The sequence below is a fragment of the Mus musculus genome, chromosome 17 (genome assembly GCF_000001635.26).
Source record: "Mus musculus strain C57BL/6J chromosome 17, GRCm38.p6 C57BL/6J".
Taxonomy (NCBI): domain Eukaryota; kingdom Metazoa; phylum Chordata; class Mammalia; order Rodentia; family Muridae; genus Mus; species Mus musculus.
In genome coordinates, this window is record NC_000083.6 from 33,824,563 (window position 1) to 33,838,316 (window position 13,754).

Genomic DNA, 13,754 nt, shown 5'->3' on the forward strand with positions numbered 1-13,754 from the left:
ACCGCACGCGGTACCCAGGAATCCTCGGGACAGAGTCGTCACCAGCGTCCTTCGGAGCGGAAGGAATATGGCGTCCGCTACTCGCGTTATCCAAAAGCTGCGGAACTGGGCGTCTGGGGTGCGTGTGCTGTTCCGATCCGGGCCGGGAAGGATTTGGGTTCTGTACGCCCTTGAATCCTATCCCCCTTAACATCTCCTTAGTTCAGTGGATAATCCAGGATCCCTGAATTTGTGACTCCAGTAGTCAGACTCAAGGTCCTAAATGTTTTTGGCCGGGTTACTGGGATTTCCTTGGCCTTAGATTGCCTGGCTTTAGCTCCCCCCCGCCCCGCCCCTCTTCCTATCCCTTTCTCTCTTCGCCTCATTTGTCTCCCACGTGAGACCAGGTGTTTCCTCATCCCCCGTATCAGCTTGGAATCTTTGTTTGTTTGTTTGTTTTTGTTTTTGTTTTTCTTTTTCGAGACAGGGTTTCTCTGTGTAGCCCTGGCTGTCCTGGAACTCACTTTGTAGACCAGGCTGGCCTTGAACTCATAAATCCGCCTGCCTCTGCCTCCCGACTAGGATTAAAGGCATGCGCCACCACGCCCGGCTATCAGCTTGGAATCTTGTGCCCCTGTTTTTGGAAGGCTGAGGACCAGTTTTTAGATTTTGGAAGAAAACAAAGAGGTCAGGGAAGCTGTAGATCTCTGCAGCTCCTGGGAGGTTGGAGATGGATAAGAGGAGAGATAATTTAGGGTCCAAGAAAGGAGGTATATCTAGCACTGGAGCTTAGTAAGCAACTGTTTGGGTGAGAATTCCCATAATGTTAGGGTAAGCACGTTTAGTATATTGACCCATATACAGAGGAGATTTTCTTTAAAAGGAAGGCTTTTTAGGTTAGATCTTGGAAAGGCTGGAAACTTAGCCTTAAAGTTTTGTAAGCCATGCCCTTGCCTTTCTTCATATGCATGACTTGTAAACTTACCCTAACTGGCTACTTCTGTTCGCTAACCCTATCCTGGGGTTCCCTAGTTTCTGACTTCTTCTCTCCTCCCACAGCAAGACCTGCAGGCGAAGCTACAGCTGCGCTACCAGGAGATCGCCAAGCGGTGAGCAGGCCGTGCTTGCTGCCTTCATCCTGACATTCTTCCACCAAACCCAAGGCTGGCCATAGTGGTACAGTCTTTAATCCCAGCACTCGGGAAACAGGCAGGCTGAGTTCTGAGTTCAAGGCCTGCCTGATCTACATGATGGGTTCCAGGTTAACCCCTGTCTAATAAACAAACGTGAAAAAACAACCCTAAATTTGCTGTTCTCTTGAACTTTCCTTGGAGAATTGAGCAGAGATCTTTCTTGTCAGGCTGTGAAAGCAAAAATTTAACTTTTAACTTCATTGGGTTGTCTTGGAATAGTTAGGAGATAGGTTGTATTATTTGTTGGTCTCTTGGGTAGCTTTGCAGTCTTCATTGTGACCACCCACATGAAATGCTATGTTCTCAAGCTACTGAAGGGGGAGGATGAGGCCCATGTAGGCCAAGTCATTGCTTAAAGTCAGTTTTGATCACATTTATATACTGATGAGTCTTTGCCTTGTCCTCAGGCTTTTGGATGCCAATACAAACGAGTGTTCTTGCTTTGTGGGGTTGGTGGCTTTAGCACTCAGAGACTCCACCTCACTTTGCTGAGTTCAGAATGAGCCCCTGTGTGAAAACCCAGCAGACGCCAAGGGAGGGAAATATCTGAAACAGTGCCCAGTCTGGTCTCAAAATTGTCGTGTAGCTGCAGTATGGCCTTACACTCATGATCCTGCTTCTGTCTTCAAAGCGCTGGGATTTCAGCAGTAGATACCACTATACGTATATAGCAGTATACGTATATAGCAGTATACTAGGTTTACGTAGTGCAAGGGATGCCTTTATCAAGTGAACTACACCAGCCCTCAACTTAAATTCTATCTTCATCTTTTTTTCTTAAAAGATTTTTAGATTTATTTATACTCATATGTGTGTTGTGCCTGCATGAGTTTATGTATATGGGCCTGATGCCTGTGAGTTCAGGAGACTGCGTGAGAACCCCTGGAACTAGAGTTTCGGGTGATTGTGAGCCACTATGTGGGAATCAAATTCTGGTTCTCTCCAAGAGTAACAAGTAAGTGCTCCACCCAGAGAGCCATCTCAACAGCCTCATAATTGTCTTTATTTCTTTTGTGGATGTTGTCAGGGAGGGATAAATACAGCATGCATTAAAAAAACATTTATAAAAACAACATTTATCTATCTATCTATCTATCTATCTATCTATCTATCTATCTATCTATCTATTTATCTATTTAAGGCAGGTCTTACTTTGATCAGTTTCACATGCTGAATTGGCTGGGCATGTGTTCCTGTTCAGAGGCAAGCTCTTACACTGTAGTCCTGAATGGCATGGACCCCAAGTTGGCTTGAAGGCTGTAAGGGAAAGGAGTTGCACGGATTTACTGGAAATACAGGCAGGAGCCAGCTTCTTCGGGGTAAAGGCGCCCTCTAGTGGTTCACTTGGGTTTTGGCATTGGACAAATGTTCTTTTTACTTTGCTGTGAACAGATGAACATATATGTGAACATAGCATATATGTTCTTCAGGCAAATTCTAAATTTCACAGATGTGTTTGTCATTTTAGAACTTTATAGCTTTTTCCTTTTTAATATTACTGGAGTTATTGTTTATGTTTGTGTGTGTTTGTGTATAGGTCAGAGGAAAACTTGTGGTAATAGTTCTTTTCTTCCCACTATTTGGGTCCCAGAGATTAAAGTCAGGTCATCAGGCTTGGTGGCAAGCACCTTTACGTGCTGAGCCCTCTGCCTGGCTATCACTTTTTTTTAAGTTTTATTTTGTTTTGTGTGTGGATGTTTTATGTGCATGTATGGCTGTACAGGCATTATATGCATACAATATCTCTGAGGCCAGAAGTTGTTGGATCTCCTGGAACTGGAGTTATGGATGGTTGTAAGCCACCATGTGGGTGCTGGGAACTGAACTGGGGTTCTGCAAGAAATGCTGCCTATTGTGCCACCTCTCCAGTCTCCAGCCTTTTCCTCAAAAGACAGGGTATCACTGGGCAGCTCAGGCTGTCCTGGAACTCGGCTCTGCACCTCTCCTGCTTCAGTGTCTTGAGTACTGGGACTGTAGTGGTGTACCCAGTCAGTATCCAGCCATATGTCTCACTTTACCTTTTTTTAATTTTAAAAGGGTTTTTGTTTTGTTTTGTTTTTTTGACAGAGTTTCTCTGTGTAGCCCTTGGTATCCTGAAACTTGCTTTGTAGACAAGGATAGTCTTGCATTCAGAGATCTGTCTTCCTCTGCTTCCTGAGTACTGGGACTAAAAGGCATGTACTCCAGCTAATTTTAGGAAATTTTTAGGTTTTTTGAGATGGGGCTTCTTTGTGTAGCTCTGGCTGCTGTGGAATTCTATTTGTAGACCAGGCTGGCCTAGAACTCAGAGATCCTCCTGTCGCCTGTCTGTACCCCCTTGAGTGCTGGGATTAAAGGTGTGCTCTACCACTGCCTGGCAGTCTTAGGACATTTTAAGCTAGGCATAGTGGTACAGGCCTTTAAATCCTAGGACTGGAATGCAGAGGCACGTGAACTCTGAATTTGAGGCCAGCAGCCTGGTCTATATAGAATTCTAGGACAGCCAGAGATCTTATCTCAAGAAAACAAAAAACCCAACCTCCCCCCATTATTAAATAAACTATATAAGTCATATAAATTGTTTCTATGCATATGTGTGAAGATGTTCCTGTTTGCATACAGAAGCCAGGAGAAGGCATTGGATCCCATGGGACTGGAGTTGCAGGCATTTGTGGAATGCTGTGCTTGTTATGCATCTGCTGGGATCTACACTCTGTTCCTTATGATTGCATAGCATTTACTCTTAATGGATAAGCTGCTGTCTAGCCTTTGTTGTTGTTTCTTTTTTTGTTTAATATTTTTTAGACAGTTTCATGTAACCCATGCTGACTTGGAGCTTCCGTTGCTGAGAATGACCTTAAGCTGATTCTTTTGCTTGCTCTTCCTGTGCATTGGTATTTTGTCTGCACGTCTGTCTGTGTGAGGCTGTCAGGTAACCTGGAGCTGGATGACAGACAGTTGTGAGGTGCCATGTGGCTGCTGGGAATAGAAACATTGTCCTTTGGAAGAGCAGCCAGTGTTAACTGCTAAGCCATTTCTCAGCTCTGCCATATTTTTTATTTAAAAAATAAAATGGCTTTTACATTTTTAAGGAGAACTTGCTGGGTAAAAATGGTGGCCAAATTTGAAATGTAGCCAAATAAACAAATAAAACCCAACTGTTTATGAGCACCCACCTTTGTCCCTGGGAATTTTCCTTTTTGTTTGAAGTTCAGTGTTTGCTTTCGAGGCCTTAGGCTGCTTGGTAAGCTCAGGGTTAGCCCGAGGCCAGGCTGAGCTTTGTTCCATGTAACCCTCTGCTTCCCTCTCCAGGGAATCTTGGCAGTAGACCACACAGTGGCAGGAAGGCCAGGAACTTGGATGAGTTCCCAGGGCAAGGTGTTCTTTGAGTAATAAGCCTTTATCCCAGCAGGGTGATTTAAAGGGTTCCTGAGATAACAAGGAATTAAAAAGTTCTATGACCTAGTCTTTGGGGGTGGGGAGAAAGGCACTTCAGTTGGGTAATCTGGGGCTGTGCTTCAGTGTTAGAGACTACAATTGCTGGATGAGGGATGGTCACAGCTTGGCACTCTGACCTGATTTTCATAAGCATGTGTAGGTAGGAAGGAAGGCTGCTGCTAAGCTTAGCTTTGTGTTGGGGATAGGAGCATGTCTAGGTCTCTTCTTTGTCTTGGGAACTTCAGTAAGGGTCCTCTATACCTAACCATATTTGAGACTTAGAGGGACTGGGGTGGAGCATATTTCTGTAACCTGGCTTGACGACTTTTTTATATATAGATTAGTGTCTGCTGCTTGGTTTCTCGTTCTAGACGCAGGTATAGAATATGATAATGCAGCAAGACATGACTTTGGCCTGCAGCCTCCCTTGTAGCTCCAATCCTCAGTCTTGTAAAGGAGAGTGCCAGTGAGAGGGACTGTCACATTGTTTCAGTGCCAATGTTTTTTTCCCTCAGGACCCAGCCACCTCCGAAACTCCCCGTGGGCCCCAGTCACAAGCTGTCCAACAATTACTACTGTACTCGTGATGGCCGCCGGGAAGTTGTGCCTCCCTCAATCATCATGTCCTCACAAAAGGCCCTGGTGTCAGGCAAGGCCGCCGAGAGGTAAGGATCCTCAGTGTCCCCGTCCAGAGCTCTGTGACATCCCCTACTGCTATTGGCTTTACTCTGCGACGTCCCCTACTGCCACTGGCTCTTCTTCCCTGGCAGGTAGAAACATGCTTTCCACAGTCCTGGTATAGTGGGGCAGGATTGTGATCCCTGAACTAAGGAGGTTGAAGCTGAGAAAATCAAGAGTTCAAGCCAGGGCTGAGAATGTAACTTACTTAGTAAGCTACTTGTCCTATGAGCATTGAGAGTTTGATCCCCAGAACCCAAGTTAAAAAAAATGACAGGGGCCTGGTAGTGTGTTTGTAATCCCAGCGTTGGGGAAGTGAAGTCAGGCTGAGGTAGGAAGTTTACAGGTTCCAGGCCATTCTGTGTGGTATAGTTAGGGGTAGTCTTAAAACAAGTTGAGGAAGGTAAGACGGCTTAGTGGGTAAGGCACTTGCTGTCAAACTAGATGACCTGAGCTCATGGATCCATGTGGGAAGCAGAAATTCAGTGCCTGCAAGTTGACTTCTGACGTGACATGCATGTCCAAAAATGATTATTAAAAGAACCCCAAAGGAACCCAAGGGAAAACAACCTACTTGGTCCCTGTTCTCAGGGGTCTTTTCTTAGGATAACAGTAGTATTCATGAGGTTCATAGGAGGCCATAGTCTGGAATGAGTTTCTGTGCTAGATCCAGCAGACCAAGACAGAAAGGCATTTACTCGGTCTAAGCCACCGAGTGAAGCTTAGTTGTGTATCTAGCCTTCTAAGAAACCAGGTCACAGTCAGTTCCCTGGCAGAGCAGGTTTTGGCTGGCATGATAATGAAGGTCCCTCTGGTTTAGCCTTTGTAAGGAAGGTAACTTTGAACTGACCAATCTCTTTGTTAGGCTTCTGCTTCCTTCAGTCTTTTCCTGTCTATATGCTCTATTTAACAGAGCTCTCATTCTGGTTTATAGAATGAGGTTCAAGGACTGTCGATATGTAGCATTTAAGAACACTTGTTGATCTTGCAGAGGACATGGGTAGGGCTCCTAGCACCTATGCGGCAATTCATAACTTTCCTTAACTCCTGTTCCAGAGTATCTGATGCTCTGTAGGTACCAAACATGCAAATGGTACACACACTTATACATGTAGGCAAATTACCCATATCCATAGACATACCTGTACACATAGACTTACAAAACACATAGACATACCAATACACTTAGAAAAAAAAAGAATGAGACGCTGAGACCAGATGCAGTGGCACACATCTTATATCCCAGCACAAGGGATGGCTACAAGTTGGAGGCCAGCCTAGTCTACATACTGAGTTCCAGATCTATTGGGAGTACATAGTAAGACCCTGTTTCAAAACACACACAGAGAGAGAGAGAGAGAGAGAGGGGGGGGGGGAGGGAAGGGAGGGAGGGAGGGAGGGAGAGAGAGAGAGAGAGAGAGAGAGAGAGAGAGAGAGAGAGAGAGAGAGAGAGCGCTTGTCACAAACAAACAAACGGGCTGGAGAGATGGCCTAGTGATTAAAATTGTTTAATGCTCTTGGAGAGGAACAGAGTTTGTTCTCAGCACCCATGTGGATTGGCTTACCATCTGTAACTCCAGCTTCCAGGGGTCCAGTGGCCTCTTTTCACAAGTACATGTACACATACACACACACACACACACACACACACACACACACACATACACACACCCCTCCCTACACCCACCACCTTCCCCACCCCTCATTATCCTTCCTTCCTTCCTGAATGACAGGATTTCTACAGAGAAACAGCCCTGGCTATCCTAGAACTTGCTCTGTAGACTATATATTTACATACACATAGACCACCTCCTCACCCTCTTGACACTATTTATTTGTCTAAGACAGGGTTTCTCTGAGAAACAGTCTGTTAATCCTGGAACTCTATAGATCAGGCAGGTGTCAGACTCACAGAGATCTATCTACCTGCCTGCCCCTGCTCCTGCCTTTTAAATGCTGGGACTAAAAGCATGCACCACCACATGAGGCTTATGTTATTATTATTACTATTTTTTAAAGATGCTGAGGGAGGCTGGAGAGATGGCTCAGTGGTTAAGAACACTGACTTCTCTTCTAGGATCCTGAGTTCAATTTCCAGCAACCACATGGTGGCTCACAACCATCTGTAATGGGATCCGATGCCTTCTGGTGTGTCTGAAGACAGTGACAATGTACTCACATACATAAAATAAATAAGTCTTTAAAAAAAAAAGATGCTGCGGCTCAGTTGGGGACTTAAACAGTCTGTAACTCCAGCTGAGTCTGCTAGTGCACACTTGTAATCTCAGCATTGTGGGGGCAGGGACAGGTGGATCCCTGGACTTGATGGCCATCCAGCCTAGGAGAATTCCCAACCTAACAAAGACTCTGCATGTGCATATACACACAGACACACATACATGGACATGGGCACACTCATAGACCTGCACACAGAAACATGTACACACAGACACACACACATGGACATGGGCACACTCATAGACCTGCACACATATACACACACACACACACACATGGACGTGGGCACACTCATAGACCTGCACACAGAAACATGTACACACAGACACACACACATGGACCTGGGCACACTCATAGACCTGCACACAGAAACGTGTACACACAGAACGAGATACTGGCCACTTCTGGAATCACAAAGAAAAGCCAACTAAAGTTAGAGTGAGTACACTGTACTGTTGTCTCTTGATGGTAGCGCTCTTACTGAGTTGATGAGTGGAATGCATGCTGTTCTTGATCACTGACAATCCTTGAAAAGCAGAATCGATGCCCAGAGAGGCTAACAGCCTAGGCCGTACAACTCACCCAGTTCGAGGTTTTGGGTACTCCTCAGACTTTTCTTTTTTTGTTTGTTTGTTTGTTTTGTTTCGGTTTTTTTTTGGGGGGGGGGTTGGTTTTTTTTGGTTTTTGTTTTTTTTTTTTGTTTGTTTGTTTTTTTGAGACAGGGTTTCCTGGCACTTACTTTGTAGACCAGGCTGGCCTCGAACTCAGAAATCCACCTGCCTCTGCCTCCCCAGTGCTGGGATTAAAGGCGTGCCACACCATGCCCGGCTTCCTCAGCCTTTTCATTCAAGATTGTTTTTTTCCTGGTTGTGGTGGCACACTCCTTTAATGCCAATCCTTGGGAAGCAGAGGCAGGCGGATCTTTTGAGTGCCAGAACAAGCAGGCCTACACAGAAAAACAGACAAACAAACAAACCCATTTACTTTTACTTTAAGTGTATGGATGTTTTGCTTGCAAGTAAATCTTTGTATAACATGCATGCCTGGCACTGGTCCTCTGACACTAGAATAGATTAACAGCTGCCATGTTAGTGCTGAAAATATAGCCTGGGTCTTCTGGAAGAGCAACCCATGCTGAGCTGTCTCTCCAGTCCCAAAAGTTACTATTTTTAATTACATGTCTGAAGCTCTGTGCATGTGAATGCATGTGCTCTTGGAGGCTAGAGGCATTCGATCCCCCTGGAGTTACAGATTCTGATGTGTGTGTTGGAAACTGAACTCAGGTCTTCTGTAAGGATAGTAAGCTTGGTTTTTACTCTCTCTAACCCTCAACCTTTTTTTATATTTAAAAAAAAAAAAGTAGCCGGGCGTGGTGGCGCACGCCTTTAATCCCAGCACTTGGGAGGCAGAGGCAGGCGGATTTCTGAGTTCCAGGCCAGCCTGATCTACAAAGTGAGCTCCAGGAGAAACCTGTCTCGAAAAAAACCAAAAAAAAAAAAAAAAAAAAAGTTTGTGTGTGGAGTGTGTGTGTGTATGAGGAAGGAGGAGGAGAGAGGAGAGAGATAGAGAGGGAATGGGTGCAGCTGTAACAGCACATGGGGAGGTCAGAGGAAAGTTTTTGGGAGTTGGTTTTTTCCTTTCCTTATTTGGACAAGGTTTTGTATGTTTCTCCTCTTGTGCTATGTACTGAAGGTAGTTGGCCCATGAGCTGTCTCTGCCTCTCAACTGTTCTGGGGTTATAGATGTCCACTACCACGTGCAGCTTTTTATTTCGTTTCTAGTTTCTAGTTATAGTTTGTCAGGCTGGCACAGCAAGAACTTTTACCTACTAAACCATCTCCCTAGCCATCAACCTATTTATTATTTTATTTTTTGGAACAGCCTTGCATGTAGCCCAGGTTGGCTTCCTATTTACTATGTAGTTGAGAACTAGAACTCATAATCCCCCTGCCTCCAACTCCCAAGTGCTGACAGGGATGTACTACTACTCTTGGTTTATGTGATGTTGGAGGTTGAACCCAGGGCTTTTGTTTTGGTTTGGTTTTTTTCGAGACAGGGTTTCTCTGTATAGCCCTGGCTGTCCTGGAACTCACTTTGTAGACCAGGCTAGCCTCGAACTCAGAAATCCGCCTGCCTCTGCCTCCCAAGTGCTGGGATTAAAGGCGTGCACCATCACGCCTGGCTGAACCCAGGGCTTTTGGCACATGAGATAAATACTTTCCTGAGTTATATCTCTAGTCCTACATTTTTTTCCATTTAAGCCCAGGTTGGCCTTGAACTTCTACTTCTCATGCCTTTGTACTCAGGTACTAGAATTACAAGTGCATGCCAGTGTGCCACAGCTTTGAGACAGATTCTCACTATGTGGCCCTGCCTAGCCTGGAACTTGTTAATGTAGACCATGTTGGCCTTGAACTCCCAAAGACCTATTTGGAGTGGTAGGATTAAAGGTGTATGCCATAGTACCTGGCTGCTCCAACTTTCTCGGCCTTCTTAAGCCTCAATTTCTTTTATCTGCAAAACAGTGACATTAGACTTTCATGTGACACCTGTGAGGTGATGAGACAAGGACCTGTTAGAAGATAGATAGGATAGAACAAGTTGATTGTCCCTGTCACCTTTTTCTTTTCTGGAGTCAGTTCCAGAGTGAGCAAAGCATGTCAAGCTACCTGACTCTTTCAGCTTCTACATTGTGGCCCTGGGGATGGTTTCACTTTCTAGGGAAGCAGCCTTTTGTTTTTTAGGGGATGGTGAGAGCCCTGGCTCTCTTCTGCCCCTGGGGACTCTTCCGAAGTGACATGTTCTTACCTCCTTTCCACTCTGTCTCTGACCTCTCTTATCTCTCTCTATGACGCAGCCGTGATGGTTTGGGGGCAGATGGTGCTTGTTTGAACTTGCTGATTCAGGTGGTTTTTGCGTCTGCGTTTATTTTTGCTTTTGTTTTTTGTTTTGTCTTCTAATAAGTCTCCCATATAGCTACATATGGCTTTTGCTGGCTTGGAACTTACTATGTAGACGAGGCTGGCCTTCTAATTTACAGGGATTCACTTCTGCTGGGATTGAAGGTATTTACATTACTCAGGGCTTTCTGGAGGAACAGAATTGTAGAATGAATTTCTCTATGTATAGGAAGGGGATTTATTAGAATGACTTGCAGGCTGTGGTCCAGCGAATCCAACAGTGGCGGCCTATGATTGGAAGGGCTAAGAATCCAATAGTGTTTAGTCCATGGAGCAGGATGTCTTTAGCATAGCCAGCATCTTATCTTTGAGAGATCTAATGCCAGTACAGGAATAGACTTGGAAATGAGAGAACAAGCAGGCAGAGATAGCTTCCTTCCATGTCTTTTATATTGGCTGTCAGCAGAAGGTGTGGTACAAATTAAAGATGGATTGTTCCCACCTTAAAATATCTGGATTAAAGTTTATCTTTCCACCTCAAAGATTCAGATTAGAAGTAGGCCTTCCTACTTCAATAACTTAATTAAGAAAAATCCCTCACAGGTGTGCCCAGCCATTATGGTTTTTGTTAAAACCAGATGTCAAGTTGACAGCCAAGAATAGCCATCACAGCATGTCCAGCATTGTTTTTTATCTTTATAAGAGCTCAATAGTGGGGGCTGGTGAGATGACCTAGTGGTTAAGAGCACCAGCTGCTCTTCTGAAGGTCCTGAGTTCAAATCCCAGCAACCACATGGTGACTCACAACCGTCCATAACAAAAAAATCTGACGCCCTTTTCTGGAGTGTCTGAGGACAGCTATGGTGTACTTACATATAATAAATAAATAAATCTTAAAATAAATCTGTAAGAGCTCAATAGTAATGATACCCATTACTATTTTGCCTTGGCTGTCCTGGAACACATGGACTCAGGGGATCTAGTTGCTTGCTTTAGACTGTTGTAATGAGTTGGGATTATAGGTGTATGCCACTTAAACACACACACCCTACTTTCCTTTCCCGTAACACCATTCCCCAACCCCCAGTATTTTTAGATAAGGTTTCTCCATGTAGCCCAGTCTGGCCGTAAACTCAGAATTCTACATTAGCCTTCCAAGTGCTCGGATTGTCTGTTTTCATTCCATACTCTGCTCTAGCTCATGGGCTAGCCTTATGTCACTAGCACTGCATCTCTGTTCACTTGCCATAGAGGTTTTGTGTGGCACCCAACTATCTGAGGAAGAACAGTGGACACCCATTAACCAGTGAATGAGCGTGAGGTCATGACTTCTAGGAATGGTTGAGGAGACGGTCTTTATTATAGATTTGAGGGAGAATTTAGCCAGAGGATCTGGAAAGGTCCAGACAGAAAGAATAACCTGGGCCATGAGAAGAGAGTGGAAGAGGAAGACAAAAGAGGGAGAAAAGTGGGGAGCAGGAGAGAGGGAAGAATCTAGAATATGGAGCCGAAATGGCTGGGTTGTATAGGAGAAGTGAGGTGACGTGGGGCTTCAGGGCGGAGCCGCTTAGGTTAGAGGCTGAGAGGAGCTAGGACTCTTGCAGCCTGGAAGCAGCACTGGCTTTGATATGGTTGTAGGCATCTCAGTCAGTTGTTTGCCCCAGATTTCTGTGGGATCTAACACCCAGCATTGTGCTCTGGAGTTTGTCCAGACTGCGTACTGGGAGTGGGGGAGGATTCCAGGTATTCAAGGCTGGGTTCTGGGCCTGGGAACCAGGGCAGAATAAGTGAGGCTTTTCATGAGTTCTGCCAGCTCTCAATAGGCATCAGATGCCCCTCTGAGGGACTTCATAGGGAAGGGTTTGGGCATTCTGAGATACTTTCTTCTGCCCTCCATATCCAAAAAGCTTGGCATTTGATCTAGGTGGGCACAGCTACTTTTATAAACTAGGGAAATTTGGATTAGAAAGGTCAGCAATTACTTTCCCCACTGCTGATACAGATTCCCACAGTCAGCCAATGTGTAGAATGTGAGAGAACTTGAACAGTCAGTCCTCTATGGGATGATTTCTTCAAACCCCTCCCTCAGGGCTCAGGGAATTCAGCAGAAGAGGAGACTGGAAGATTGGAGGAGCCAGTGGGCATGGAGAACACCAAGGGAGCAGTGCTGACCTCACAGAGTCTGCGCATGCTCAAGACAAGGGGGTCCCAGCAGGGACAGGGGAGCTGCACATGAGCCTCTACTCTTGTTTTCTTTCTTTTTTTTCTTTTCTTTTTTTTTTTTTTTTTTTTTTTTTTTTTTTTTTTTTTTTTGAGACAGGGTTTCTTTGTGTAGCCCTGGCTGTCCTGGAACTCACTTTGTAGACCAGGCTGGCCTCAAACTCAGAAATCCGCCTGCCTCTGCCTCCCGAGTGCTGGGATTAAAGGCGTGCGCCACCACCGCCCGGCTCATGGGCCTCTTTTCTTAACCTAGAACTTGACAACTGCTTGCAAAGGAAAAATCAGTTTTCTCCAGTGGAGTCTCACTGTTTGTACAAACTATACAGAAGGACAGTCCCCATGCAGAGCTGTAGACAGCCGACACAGAACAAACTTAGTACTGTTTTTGGATCTGTTTGTTTCATAATGCTTTGTTTGGCATTTTTTACTTACAGGTCTTTTATATTGTGGTTTCTGACTTTGTGTTTTTATGGGTTTTGTGTATAAAGATTTATTGTTACACATAAGTACACTGTAGCTTTCTTCAGACACACCAGAAGAGGGCGTAAGATCTCATTACGGGTGGTTGTGAGCCACCATGTGGTTGCTGGGGTTTGACCTCAGGACCTTCAGAAGAGCAGTCAGTGCTCTTACCCACTGAACCATCTCGCCAGCCCATATTTTTCTTTTTTGTTTTGTTTTGTTTTGTTTGTTTGTTTGTTTGTCTGTTTGTTTATAAAGACAGAAAGAAGGCATGGAGATTGGAAGTAGGGAGGATCTGGGAGGAAATGAGAGAGGAAACTGATCAGAGAATATATTGTATGGAAAATTTATTTTCAATAAAAATTTAAAACAAACACAAATAAACCAAAAGATCCTCACTGTTCTTTGTAGGCCTGGTTCTAACTGGAGTTTGTCGTTTTTTCTTGTAGTTCTGCAATGGCAGCCACTGAGAAGAAGGCAGTGACACCTGCTCCTCCCATGAAGAGGTGGGAGCTGTCCAAGGACCAGCCATACCTGTGACCCTGCCCTAGGTTACCTTGCTATATATGTCTCTAGGGCCACATGACTGCTTTTCCTCCTTGGACTCCCTCTGGGGAGAGTGTGACCTAATTTGTAACAAATATATAGAATTCCACATTATTTCCAA

At 44.9% G+C, this 13,754-nt stretch overlaps 1 protein-coding gene across 4 annotated transcripts; it reads left to right on the forward strand.

Annotated features, from left to right (window-relative positions):
• Positions 1-9: 9 nt before the first annotated feature.
• Positions 10-13,754, forward strand: Ndufa7 (NADH:ubiquinone oxidoreductase subunit A7). Of its 4 annotated transcripts, NM_023202.4 has the most exons (4): positions 10-118; positions 1,039-1,088; positions 5,105-5,254; positions 13,537-13,754. In NM_023202.4, the coding sequence occupies exons 1-4, from the start codon at positions 68-70 to the stop codon at positions 13,625-13,627; spliced, it is 342 nt and encodes a 113-aa protein (NP_075691.1). In that variant the 5' UTR covers positions 10-67; the 3' UTR covers positions 13,628-13,754. The 4 variants fall into 4 exon arrangements, 1 of the variants encoding a protein (NP_075691.1); NR_103516.1 differs by lacking the exon at positions 1,039-1,088; NR_103515.1 differs by lacking the exons at positions 5,105-5,254; positions 13,537-13,754 and having other exon boundaries at positions 1,039-1,625.

What these genes read in the sequence shown, in the direction of transcription:
- Ndufa7 (NM_023202.4), top strand. Translation starts at nt 68, where the DNA reads ATGGCGTCCGCTACTCGCGTTATCCAAAAGCTGCGGAACTGGGCGTCT. An exon ending in TGCGGAACTGGGCGTCTGGG is followed by an intron (nt 119 to 1,038) that starts GTGCGTGTGCTG and finishes CTCCTCCCACAG; the next exon opens with CAAGACCTGCAGGCGAAGCT. An exon ending in TACCAGGAGATCGCCAAGCG is followed by an intron (nt 1,089 to 5,104) that starts GTGAGCAGGCCG and finishes TTTTTCCCTCAG; the next exon opens with GACCCAGCCACCTCCGAAAC.